Raw genomic sequence first — 13,160 nt, 5'->3', positions numbered from 1 at the left:
TTCTCAACGTGTTTCCCATTTGATGTTTCTTATTTTTCTCAGATTTTTCAAGAAATTTTCTCATTCGTAACGCTACGACTTAAAAGAATAAAAAATTTTAATTCAGTAAAAATTAAATATTCTGGGAAAAAAATTTGAAAAGAAACATTAGTTAGTAAGTTTAAAGCGTTTTTATGATAGATATTTTTTTATTGTGAATATTGAGCAATACAGATGATTATGGGCAAGAATTATGAGTAACATTTATTGGAGAAAAAAATAATTAATTCGGTCATCATTAAATTTACTGCTATACAAAGCTTTGAATGGGCAGGACACCACCTAATGAGATTGGATGACGGTCGAGCCATGAAGATGTTCTTGATCAAACTATCTGGTATTCCGAATTAGAAGAAGACCAAAACTTAAGAGGTTTGGCTGTCTGGAAAATGACCTTAACACGTTGAGTGCCACGCTAATTTTATATATGGCTTGCTCGTCTGGCCACACGGTAAATAACTCCAAACTAAATTTGCAAATATAAACAGATTTTGCTACTTTATAAAAGGTTTAGTATAAATTAACTGAAAAAGTGGTGAATTATATATGCTTGCGAATTGTTTAAAAATAGTGGTGAATAAAAATCTACTAAATTAAATTTATTAAACTAAGAATCACAATAATTAAGCAAATTTTGAATAAATTTTCTGCAATTCCATAAAAGAGTGTAAATTTTATAGTTCTATATCATGTTATACGCTGTCAGCCAGTTATTTTTCGCTGCCTATGTGAAAGGTTAGTGTCAGCAAGCTGTGGTAGACGCAGCCTAAATGTAATTTCAGTGTCAGCCACCGGTGGTTGACGCTGCCTAAGTGTAATTTCAGTGTCAGCCACCGGTGGTTGACGCGGCCTAAATGGAAAGTCCAGTGTCAGCCACTGATGGCTGACGCAGCGCTCAACGTGTTAATACTATTAGAATGAAAAACTGGAAAAATCTTAGCCAGGAACAGGACGGCATGGGATGAAATTCTGGTAAAAGCCTAGAAGTATGCGGAGCTGTCGTGAGGATAAAGAAAAAGAAGATGAAAAGGAATTAATTGTACTTACACAATAACTGGAACAAAATGAGCGAATGCCAATAAAAACTGTTCAAGACTTGATGGACTTCTAATACTGCAAACATGGAAAAATTCTTCTAAAGTATTGCATTTCAGACTGAAGCCCTTTTTTCTGTTCAAAAGAAAAAGTCGTAATCAATGTTAATTAGCAAACTAGTTTAACCAATAAAGTCAGCAAAATAGTTTATCCAATAGGGACAAAGGAACAAACATGAGAAAGATTATAAAAAGAAGGATGATTAAGGAACGGGGGGTGTGATTAACAAGTGCTGTGGCGGGAGCTGCAAGGGGCAAAAGATTAAATTAGAGTAGGTTTCCAGACATTAGGAAAGAGTGGGATAGCTACTAATTTTTAATTTAATTATTTTTTCTATTATTTATTAATTTTAATCTAAATTACTAAATTTTTTCGTAAAATACGGAATGATTCCTAGAAATCAAGCTTAGTAGGTAAAGAGCAGTATCGAATGATGTTTAGCAGAAAAAACTCAAACATATTATTAGAATTCCAATTACGTAGGACAATATAAAATCGTTTAATACCCAGATTTTTAAACATATCTTTCATGTCTTTACGACGAAATTTAAGGGTACGTTAAGTTTGTCCAATATACGGAAAACCACACTGATAAAAAAATTTGATTAATGCCCAGCTATTAATATCAGCAATAGGGTCTTAGGTTGTAACAATTTAGTTTGTTTAAAAGGATAAAAACAACTTTAAACTCAAATTCATTCAAAATCTTAGCGAATTGGGAACTGATTTCCGGATAATAATGAACTTTATATTGGGATGGGAGGAAACTTTTCGGATTGTAATTACATATTCGGATAATAGTAAATAAACTTAGAATTATAAAGACTTGGTTGGGTTACGTCATACCTACCAACTTTCACTCTTTCTGGGAATGAATTTTCCAAGTGGTAGTAAAACAATTACCGAAAAACAACCTTACTCAAATATATATTTATATTTTGACTAGGTTAAAATTCGCTATCATTCAGATTATCATTCAGATAAATGCAAACAAATCATTTGTTTGCTTTTATATATTTGTTGTAATTAATTAAACGTAGTGGTGGTCAAACTTATTTATAATTATCATTATAATTCAAAACTTTTAATGACGTGACATGAGTTTGGGTACCACTTTAAATACAAAATTAAAATCTTCCGGAAAAACCGGGAGAGTTGGCAGGTATGGGTTACGTGATTAATTTTCTATAAATGGTATCGAAAAAACACCAAAGGTTTTACAAATATATGTGGCTTCGCAAAGTTATAATAAATTGGTAGAGATTTAAATAGTAAAACTTGAAGAGTAAGGAGAATTACGCCCACTTTTTAAAATAGTCACCACGAGATCACTACTAACATGATTGCTGTGACTCGTGACTGACCGGTCACCAACGTCTGGCCACGAAAACACGAGTTAACTCGTGACCAGTCAGCAATGTGTTAAACGATCTTTCATCGCCCTTACACAGTTGGAATTCTAATCACAGGTTTCAGTTTTCTTCTGCTGTAATCATTTAGCACTGTTCTTCATCTACCAAACTTCATTTCTGGGAATCATAGCATACATAGAAAGATTCTAACAATTTAGTTCATTATCTTTCTAGTATCCTACCTACTCTTTCTCAATGCTTTGAGATCTATCTAATTAATTCTTTTCTCCCCTATTGTTTCCGCATCAACAACTGCCAATCACACCAGTTTCTTATTACCCATATTTTTATTATCTTGTTCAAGCTTGTTCATTTGCCCCCATTGGTTAAAATATTTCGCACGAGTTTACCTCTTTACTTTCTATTCCTTGTCCTTTGATGCTGGAAAGTTGAGGAAGGTTCTTGTTTATAGAATTCAAAATATAGTATGTCCTTTTTTGTTCTTTACTTAAACTCATCGCAATTTATTAATTAGGCAGCACTTACGGTGCTTTTGCCATTCACCATATAGAATTACAAACAATGTGTAAATAAACAAATTGGTAATTTTTAAAAAAATTTTGCAGTAAAAAAAGAGGCGGTTCAATTAAAGCCATATAATATTACAAATTAATAAATATTGAAAAGTTATTTTTGTGTCCATAAAGATAACAGTGTAATAAAAACTTGTTATGGGGAGAATTACTCTATGCCTATCCATAATAGTAGATGATGATGAGGAGAAACAGTGATGATGCAATGTATACGGGTGATAAAGAGATGCTATTTACATATTTTGGTACTCAGAAAAGGGAACGTCGCTGCAGTAGAAGGATGATACGGGTCTTATTGAGATGTCTTGAATTGAAAAGCCTGAGTTTGAAATGTCTTGAATTTACTCCTGCTTCAGTCTTATTTTAAATCTGTTTATATTAATTAAATACCATGATAGTGAAAAAGATTTCATATTAAATTTGTTAAAAGCATAAAATGAAAGAATAAAGTTTGCTACCACTTTAAATATTATTATATTGTGCAGAAAAATCTTTTCCTGTCCACTTCACAAGGTTCCTGTTGTAAACTCAAAATGTTTTTTACACACTGTACAAATTCATGATGTATGGGTTAGGGGCCGCTGCGCGGCCCAGGCACCCAATTTCTTGATAATAAACGTAAACGTTCACAAGGTTCCTACTCTCTAGAAACAACAAATGAGTGGTAGTTAAGCTCTTTCAAGGCTGTTGGTTTCACCGTTTATACTAACTTTTCATTATTTTTATATATAATAAAAATGTGAGGAACGTATAAAATTTATTATGTTGCATAAAATATATCATTGTTGCATATCGTTTATACCAGGGTTGTTTTAGGAGAAAAGGAAAAAAACTGATAATAAAACTATTTCACATCTAGATTTCTTAGAAGGTCAAGTAAAATCTTTTACTGTTTTTAATTGTAAACTATCCATCACTTTTTCCTAACTAAGAAACAGTACTGTATATATTTTATAAATGCTAATAAGTCTTGGCAATAAACGATATTATACTTCTCCCGAAAACAAAGGTGACATGAATTGGTCTCAGTGCCAGTTTTTATCTTTTAGCTGGAATACAAACGACCTTGTATTACTCTAAATCTGCGGTTCTTAAAATCCGCGAATCCCCGGGGGCCCTCCAGTAAGTGTTGGTTGCACTCCCCGATTTGTGACACTGGGCTGTTAGAATATGATACTCTCATTTTCGCATAGATAGCAGCACCATAAAGCTGCTAAGGTATCTGCAATGCCCAGTTAAATTTCTTTGTTACCATCTTGAAACCATGCAAGTTGAAAATGATTAAAAAAAAACGTATAGTTTTATTTTCATGATTTCTTAACTCTCCCAGTTATAAACAGTTTCAAAACCGCAAAGGTAAAAAATGCTCTTTATCGTAAACTTCACTGTTGATTGACAGACTGCTGCCAGTTATTTTACCATAGTTTTAGAATGAAAGTTCTAAAAGTGTGTCTCCGAATGAAAAACAACAGGATTAAGGATCCATTTGCATGATATGTGCGTGGACAGGATGGTCTCAGATCAGTAGAAGAACAACAGGATTAAAGATCCATTTGGATGATATGTGCGTAGACAGGATAGTCTCAGATCAGTAGAAAAACAACAGGATTAAGGATCCATTTGGATGATATGTGCGTAGACAGGATAGTCTCAGATCAGTAGAAAAACAGCAGGATTAAAGATCCATTTGGATGATATGTGCGTAGACAGGATAGTCTCAGATCAGTAGAAGAACAGCAGGATTAAAGATTCATTTGCATGATATGTGTATGGACAGGATGGTCTCAGATCAGTAGAATAACAACAGGATTAAAGATCCATTTGCATGATATGTGCGTGAACAGGATGGTCTCAGATCAGTAGAAAAACAACAGGATTAAAGACCCATTTGCATAATATGTGTGTGGACAGGATGGTCTCAGATCAGTAGAACAACAACATCTGATAAAAATTTCAACAACTGGAGCTTTTAAATCAGTTTACAAGATATAAAGCCTCTCCCAAACTTTTGGGACCACTTACAGGAAGATTTTTCCAGTTGTCCACAAAAGTTCTGATGCCTGTCCAAACTACTCAGTCATATGAAAGAATATTTTCAACTCTTCTTTATCATGAATGTAAGTACAGAAACCATCAACAGAAACAGCAGATTTACGGGTCAGAAACAGCAAGATATAGAAGAAGAACAGCCAGATAAGTAAAGAAACATCAGATTTAAAATATTGCACTTGATATAAAAACCAGCACTAGTAAATAAAATGCGGCATCTTCCCTCTCATAAAAATTTTTAATTAATTCAGTTTAGTACATTATTTAATTATTTGAAATTAGTATTTTGTAATATTTTTAAATAGATGTTTTTAAAGGAAAACAACAAAAAGTATGCATGTGTAGCAGAGGCAGTCTTAGGATTATTGAAGAACCTTAAAATCACTCAGTCATGTGTTGGGAGTCAGGGAGGGATGTCAGGCTGATACCTAAAATGGGTCGCGCCAATCTGAAGTTTAAGAACTGCTTCATTAACTCAGTAAAAAAAAATTACTTTCTTTAGTTTAGTAGCAAGTTTAATACAAAATAACACAAATAGTGAGTTCTTTATACTATAGAACGTAGCATTCCACTTACTCAGCAATTTCCCATATTGTTTCACAACGAACAGAGCCTTCTAAATGGGCGTGCAATTCCACCTGTGTAAATAAACAAAAGAGGTTACCTTAAGATACATGACAACTTTCAACATTCCCGAGGAAGATTTTCCTCAGTAAAAATTGAATAATAATTCCAGACAGAAAGATATTTTTGTTATGTAGGTGTTTAACCAAACCATCGTTTATTATCTTACACTAAAATCTGTTTTTTTTTATTTATTTATTTTTATTTATATGCAGTGGTGCTTAAAGTAATTTTAAATTCATAAATTCAAGATACAAATAGGATTCAAGATGCAAATGCAGATACAAATACACAATGCAAATTCAAGACACAAATGTATTTTACTACCACTTTTAATATAAAAATAAAATTTTACGCAAGACGTGTAAAACTTGGCAGCTCTGCCTAAACCAATATTCTGATGCACATTTTTTTGAAACACATTAAATGCTGCAATAAAATTGCTATGATGCATTTATTTATTTATTTGCTAAACCATTCTTTTATACTGCGCATGCGCATTATAAAAGATACCATACACGATTATACTGCGATTATACTGCGCATGGGCAGTTTAAAGGAACTACCTTAAATACTTAAATCTTGCTCAGTTTCTAACAAATATTTTTTTTTTTTAAATTTTAAATAAATAATTTTGTAATTGATTTTAAATTGCTCCAAAATATTTTTTGATTCCATTGAATATTTATAAACTTACAGCAAAAAAACGTAAGATAAAAGATTCGTTATTTTTTACATAAAAAGTCCATATTTCCATAAATATTTACTCTAGGTTTATGAAATTTTATGCAGTTATTTCAATTAACAACTAAAGTATCGATACAAGTTACAAGCTTAGGGTTCGCATAGGGTGTACAAAAATACTTGTTTTCTTTCAAAATTTATAGTCGGTCTCCTAAACCTCTGAAAGCTTTAAATCTTATTGTTAAGTATGAAAAATTGCATGAGCTAATCTCTAAAGAAATAAAATAATAATTTTAAGTATTTCTTAAGAAGTTTTTTATAAATAAAAAAATAAAAAACTCAAAGTGCCTCTTCCATTATTGTACGATAGAGTATATGTAGGACTATTTTTTACCCAAGATAAAGTGATAGATAGTTGACAATTAAGAATAGTTGGTGTCAAGCCGCACCACTCCGCGATGTAAAATAATTAGTAATTCTATTGGTAATATGAAACGAACATACCATTTAATATTATCAGTATGTACAAATAATATTATCGCTGTATTTTATTGGAATTTCGAGTTTAATAGTCAATGGCAATTTTTTATTTCACACGGCGTGTGTACACGGCATACGCACAGCAAAAGAGATTTGGACCGACAAGTATACTCATCTAACTTACCGCAATAAAGATTTGGACCGACGTATATACACGTCAAACTCACTTAACTGGTTAATGTATTTTATGATACCTCCTATATAATTATCAAAATGTTCACGTTTTAATTTCTTTTCTTTTTTTTGAAAAAATTCTCGAATTATAGAAATTTTCATCTCCTTCACCCCAATCATAAAATTTATTTGCTTAAGTCATGAATAAAATATCTAAAAAATTTATTTTCTTAATAAGCAACAAAATAAATTTTCTTGTTAAAAACGGAAAGATTGGAGGATAGTTATTGGAGATTACCTGCCTCCCTTTGCCACCGCACGACGTATTTCATTCCCTAAGGATGAGAAGGGAGAAATTTTTGCATCATTGAATAGTTTNCATATAGACTCAGATTGCCCCCTTAAATAATTTTTAAAGTATTTTATTTCTTTTGTAAACTATTAAAAAAAAAATTTTTATTTATTTTTTCAATTTGGGGGATCATGACCCCTTTGATCCCCCCCCCCCCATGANCCCCCCCCCCTATGATACGCCATTGCCCATAAGGATGAGAAGGGAGAAACTTTTGCATCATTGAATAGTTTTTGGACCATTCCTAAGGAAAACCTATCCTTTTTACAAGTAACAATAAAATACTCGAAACAAACAGAAAAACTTCAAAATGATGCTTAAGATCAATTTTAGTAAACTTTACTTGGCTGGCAAAATTATGAAACTTACAAAAGTTAGTCTTAAAATTACTAAACTCGCTGGTGAACTATATAAACAAATATTTTTTTTTCCTAGTTCTAATAATTAAATTCTCATTTTAGACTTATCCATTATTTAAATTATCCTAATAACCTTGATAATAAAGAAGAGTTTACTAAATATATTTCGTTTAATAAATGATGAAATAATATATCTAATTCATTTGAATAAAAAATTCAAACTATGAAGTATTTCTTTCAGTTTAAAAATTAATCTTCATAATAATTCTTATTATTATTGTAAAGATATTACTCAAAATATATTTTTGTACTCCTTTTTCCATTTAAATTAGAAGCAACTTTAAATTCTTTACGAGTTTTCTCTAATTTTAAGTTTTGTCATAATTACTTTAAGAATATTAAAAAGTTATGCAAAAATTAAGAGGAACAAAAAAAATGAATTCAAATCACATATGAATTTTATACGAATAATTGCGAATAGAATCATAATTACTTTACATCTTGGCTGCTTACTGGAGTCAAATTCGATGAACTGTGCCATAGTTCATGTAGGAAAAATTAAACATTACTTGTTGAGCTGCGCACGAATAAAATGCGAAGTTTTTAAAATTTTTCACGCCCTCATTTCTTAAACGATAAGGAAAAAGTTGCTGCTGCCATCTTTTAATGAAGTATAGCTCTACTTATATATTTTTTTTCTATTCTGTTTAAAATGTCTGCTGTTCGTGTTGCCATCTATTGGTTTATATGAAAACTAATTCTTAAACTTTTGCACGTATACTTTCTGTTTTTAATGGAATATTCTCGGGGAAAAAAATAAGGCATTATTCAAACAGTACGTAAACACTTACGGAGTTCGAAATTAGCGATTTGCTATTTTCAGGGCCACAGACAAGGGGACAACTGCATTCTAGGAACGTGTGATTAATGTATGCCCTGGTATAGCCTGTTTCCAATAACAAATGTTGAAAAAGAAAGTCTTTGAATGCAAAGTAAAAAAATTTTATAATTCAGATTTTCTTATTTTTAACTAATTATTTATTTTTCAAAAATTTTATAAAAAAGAACTAAGTTGTTAATACAAATTATAAGAATTTAATGAATGCTTCTTTTTAACAAAATGAAAATTTCAAATTCTCTTACTTTTCGAAACTAGATAGTTCTTTTTTTTTATCATCGACTTCCACAGTAAAAAAAAAAAAAAAATGTGCAGTAACATTTCAACACTGTTTTCTATCATTAAAAAGATAAAATAGCAGATGATGGTTATGAATAATGATGCTATATGCTACAGGTTATGCTATAATGAACTCAAAAATTATTCGTATTTTCCCTAAAGTAATATTTTTAGATTCTGTTTCATTATTTTTTTCCTATTAAATTGTTTTTTTTTTTTTTTTTTTTTTTTTTTTTTTTTTTTTTTTTTTGAATAAGTAACATGAAAATAAATGTTCAACCAACATATATAAAAATCAAATGAAAGTAATTAGGGATTGGTTATTACATTTTAAATTTACTTATTTTTAACTAATTATTTATTTTTCAAAAATTTTGTTTATTTTTAAATTTATTTATTATTAAAATTTTATAAATTTTATTTTATTTATTTTGGCTCTTTTTTCCCCTTCAAGTAACTTTACAATAATTTTCTTAGGAACTCACATGTTTTCAACTTGTACTGAAGAGAAGTCGGCCCAAATTTAAGATGGTTGGATTACAGCAGGTATAATAGACTGGAGAAAAAAAAATTAAAGGCTTTTAGTTTACATAAATGTGGATATCAGTGAATGTTTTGTGTTGCGTCAAAAAGCAAAGACAACATTGGAGAGCGATTACCGCTTGTGCGTTATGCGTTCGTTCATGATATCATTGCTCTTCAAATTTATTTGTATAGTAAAGTTTATGTATTTGTGCGTCGAGTTTATTTGTAATAAACACAGAATTCATGAATTCCATCATTTGTAGGCATAGATGTTCAAGTTTATGGCCAATTCCTTACAGTGGGTAAAATTTTGAAATCTAGCCCACCTTTTACACAAAAAAATAAATAAATATAAATAAAATAAAAAGCACGGTTTAAAAAATTAAAATTAATTTTAGATAATAAGCTAAATGAATTTCTTTTTATAAAAAATGCGAACTCAATTTTAATATGACATTATTGGAAAGAAATGGCTTTTTAAAGGATTAAATGAGGGATTGTTGGAAATACAGTGAAACCTCTCGGTAAGGGCCACCTGTCGTTCCATTGAAAATTGGCCCTTATGAGGGGTGGCCCTTAAATGGGGGTGACCAAAAAATAAAATGAAGAAATCAAAATTTANTGGAAATATATAAAAAAAATATATTCACTGAATGAAGTTCTTTCGTATCAAATGTAATTTATTTATTAATATGAGTAAGAGAAGTAATGAAATGCATTGTCATTTTATCTCAGTTTGGATAAAGTAACAAATTAAATGTTCAGTGCACAAAAAATAAATGGACCACCCTGAATATCTTTTGATCCAGCGTTCGGATCTTAAAGTTCTAGGACTCAATCTTAATATAAAATAATAAATATTTACTAAAATTTATTTCTTGCACGGAGTTATGTTTGGACTAACAAATTTTATAATTGTGTGCAAATTTTTTCGATTTGATTAAAAAATTCTCGAGTTATGGCGAAATACGCCAAAAGTAAAATTAACAATAAGGGGTCCTAACTTTGGATCACTCTCCTGACCACACTATGGAAGCAATATTTCCCTGACTGCGGTTACTCCCAATATTTTTGGAGTCCGAAATCCGAATCCATCGAAAAAAAGGTATGTTTATTCAGAGACAATACGTTTTTGTGTCTGACTTCGAAACCTAAAATATCGTCTGCACTAATTAATTAACATAGTTGAAGTTATCCTCTAGAGCAGGGGTCGGCAACCTGTGGCTCGCGAGCCGTATGTGGCTCTTTTGATGTAAACTGGCGGCTCTCCAGTTGACAAATACATTCCATTTCTATCTCACCCATGGCAGGACGACAGGAATACATAGAGGGGTAACGTCAATTTTGCAGAAAAAATAAACCACGAAATTCCAATGTTTCACTGCATAATTCATCAAGAAGTGCTTTGTGGCTAAATATTTCTGACCGAAATGGTTGAGGTAATTAGGATTATTAACAGCGAAACCACTCTACCATCGCCAGTTTTCTGACCTACTTCTGCACAATAAAGTGCGATGGCTTTCCAGAGGTAACTTATAGCAATTCAGGGTGGCCACTCAAATCAGGTTTTAAATTTCCCTGATTTTTCCAGGTAAAAATCTTAAAATTTCCCGGTTAACGCGTTTTTTTTTCATAAAGTATAAGATGAATACAACAAAAGTACAAAAATTTTAAAGTATTTTATTTAAAATGATATTTGTTTAATATGTCATATTAAAAAAATAATTAAAGTACATTTATTTTAGGTTAGCAAAATTTTGTTTTTTACTTTTTTTTTTTTTTTTTTTTNTTTTTTTTTTTTTTTTTTTTTTTTTTTTTTTTTTTTTTTTTTTTGAATTTTTAACGTTTTGGTACAAGTTGAATGTGGTGAAATTAAGTTGGATGTGGAGAAAATATGTTTAGCATGTAAAATATATTGTTTTGATTGAATAAAAAAAGTTTAATGTGAATGCAATTTTTGCACAAAGTGCACCGAATGGCAAATACAGAAAGACTAAAAAAAAACTTTGATTAGTATTGTTTAATATATTTCCATTAGGGATGTAATGAATAGTGATTTGGCAGAGTTGCTGAATATCGAATAGTCGGCAAAACAAATCGTCTGAATGCCAAATATTTGGTGGCCGAATAGTAGCATTTTTCTTTTTTAAAAAAATCATTAATATATATTATTTTTTTATATATAAATAAGTTCAGTCATTTTTAAAAATTAATCAAAACTTAGCTATATTATTAGAGTCGGGTAAGGAGAAAAAATTATAAAAGTTATCTATTAGAAATATTTAAGATAAATAAAAACTAAACCAATAGCTACAAAAAAAAACTGAAGTTGTAAAGTTGAATAAAAAAGAAAATATATTCTCTTAATTTTTAAGACAGAATTTTAATGCTGAAAATGGTATTTTCCAAGAAAGAAAAAAAAAAAGTAAACATAAAAATTTAAAAAAAAAAAAGTCGATCAGAAAAACTTTTAAAAATGCCCACAAAAAATTATACACAAAAGCGAAACATAAAAAATAAAATTCTATCATAATTAAACTAAACTAATGGACTACCATATTTTAAACTGAACATCTATTTTCCAATTATACTGTATTTTTTTTTATTTTTGAAAAAAGATAGAAAAAAGAACTAAGTCTAATAGAAACTCTCTTAATTGCTCCACCATAATAAAACTCTTGATAAAAACCGAAGTTTTTTAAAAAAGGAAAAGCTAAATGGAAACGAAAACAAAAATTGTTCTCAATTTTTAAAAGAAAATTTAACGCTTTTTCAAGTATGTAAATATAAACAGGTATCAAAAATAATGTTCCTCAGAAACACTTTTTAAAAAATGCTGTACCATAATAAAAACTTTGATAAAAAGTTAATAAAAAAAAGGCAAAAAAGAGACAAAAAAAAGCATTCTAATTTCTTAAAATATAACGTTAAGGTTGAAAATCATAGCATTATTTTTTTACCAGCTATCTGTTTTACCATACTAGAAAAAAGTAAAAATAAAAGAATAAAATCTATCATAAAATGATCAGTTAAAATGCCGTGATATAATCAAAACAGAAAAACAAAAAAGAAAATCTAGATTCTTAAAACAGAAATTTTGCTTTTCCATTTATCTTCCACAACATAATTTTGCAAGCACATGAATATTAAAACTTAACAAAGATGTGTAAAGACTATATCTGATAATGCATAATAAAANCGGAACAAACGATAAATGGATTCAACCCACGGTTTAGAAGTGAAACAAATGCTACTTTTATAAACAGAAGCAAATATCTTAACTCCGTTTTCAACCTCCACCACAATCTTTGCCTTTCCTAAACTGTCTCCAAAAAGGTTTCTCCATTCATTTAGCAATCATGAGTTTTATGTGGCATTTTAGTTTAACAGGGATTAATGGAGTAAATTTTGATGCATGCAAAATATTGCTAAGTTGATATTTCAATTGTTTGGCAATAAATTTCCGTTTAAAAAAAGTCAGAATAATGCATCATAAAATAATTTAAATTAAGAAAATCTATAAAAAAATTCCAACTTTTCTTTAAAATTCCCTGATTTTTCCAGGTTTTTATCTTAATTTCCCTGACTTCTCCAGGTTTTTTCCAGTATAAAAAAATTCCCTGATGATTCCAGGTTTTCCAGGTGGGTGGCCACCCT

General features: G+C 29.9%; 1 protein-coding gene across 1 annotated transcript in view; it reads right to left on the bottom strand.

The window, feature by feature from the left end:
- The window catches only part of LOC107441346 (adenosine deaminase), a 33,107-nt gene extending 24,650 nt beyond the window's left edge, over positions 1–8,457 (bottom strand). Inside the window, exons 1-3 of the mRNA XM_016054571.4 lie at positions 8,295–8,457; positions 5,705–5,766; positions 1,087–1,209 (exon numbers count right to left, since the gene is read on the bottom strand). Of these exons, the coding sequence (XP_015910057.2) occupies positions 1,087–1,209; positions 5,705–5,766; positions 8,295–8,342 (233 nt within the window). The 5' untranslated portion in view covers positions 8,343–8,457. The remainder of the gene's footprint in view (positions 1–1,086; positions 1,210–5,704; positions 5,767–8,294) is intronic.
- Positions 8,458–13,160: the final 4,703 nt, after the last annotated feature.

Source organism: Parasteatoda tepidariorum, chromosome 9 (assembly GCF_043381705.1).
Source record: "Parasteatoda tepidariorum isolate YZ-2023 chromosome 9, CAS_Ptep_4.0, whole genome shotgun sequence".
Lineage (NCBI taxonomy): Eukaryota > Metazoa > Arthropoda > Arachnida > Araneae > Theridiidae > Parasteatoda > Parasteatoda tepidariorum.
The sequence above is the reverse complement of the archived record's forward strand: the minus strand, read 5'-3'. Positions and strand labels throughout refer to the sequence as shown.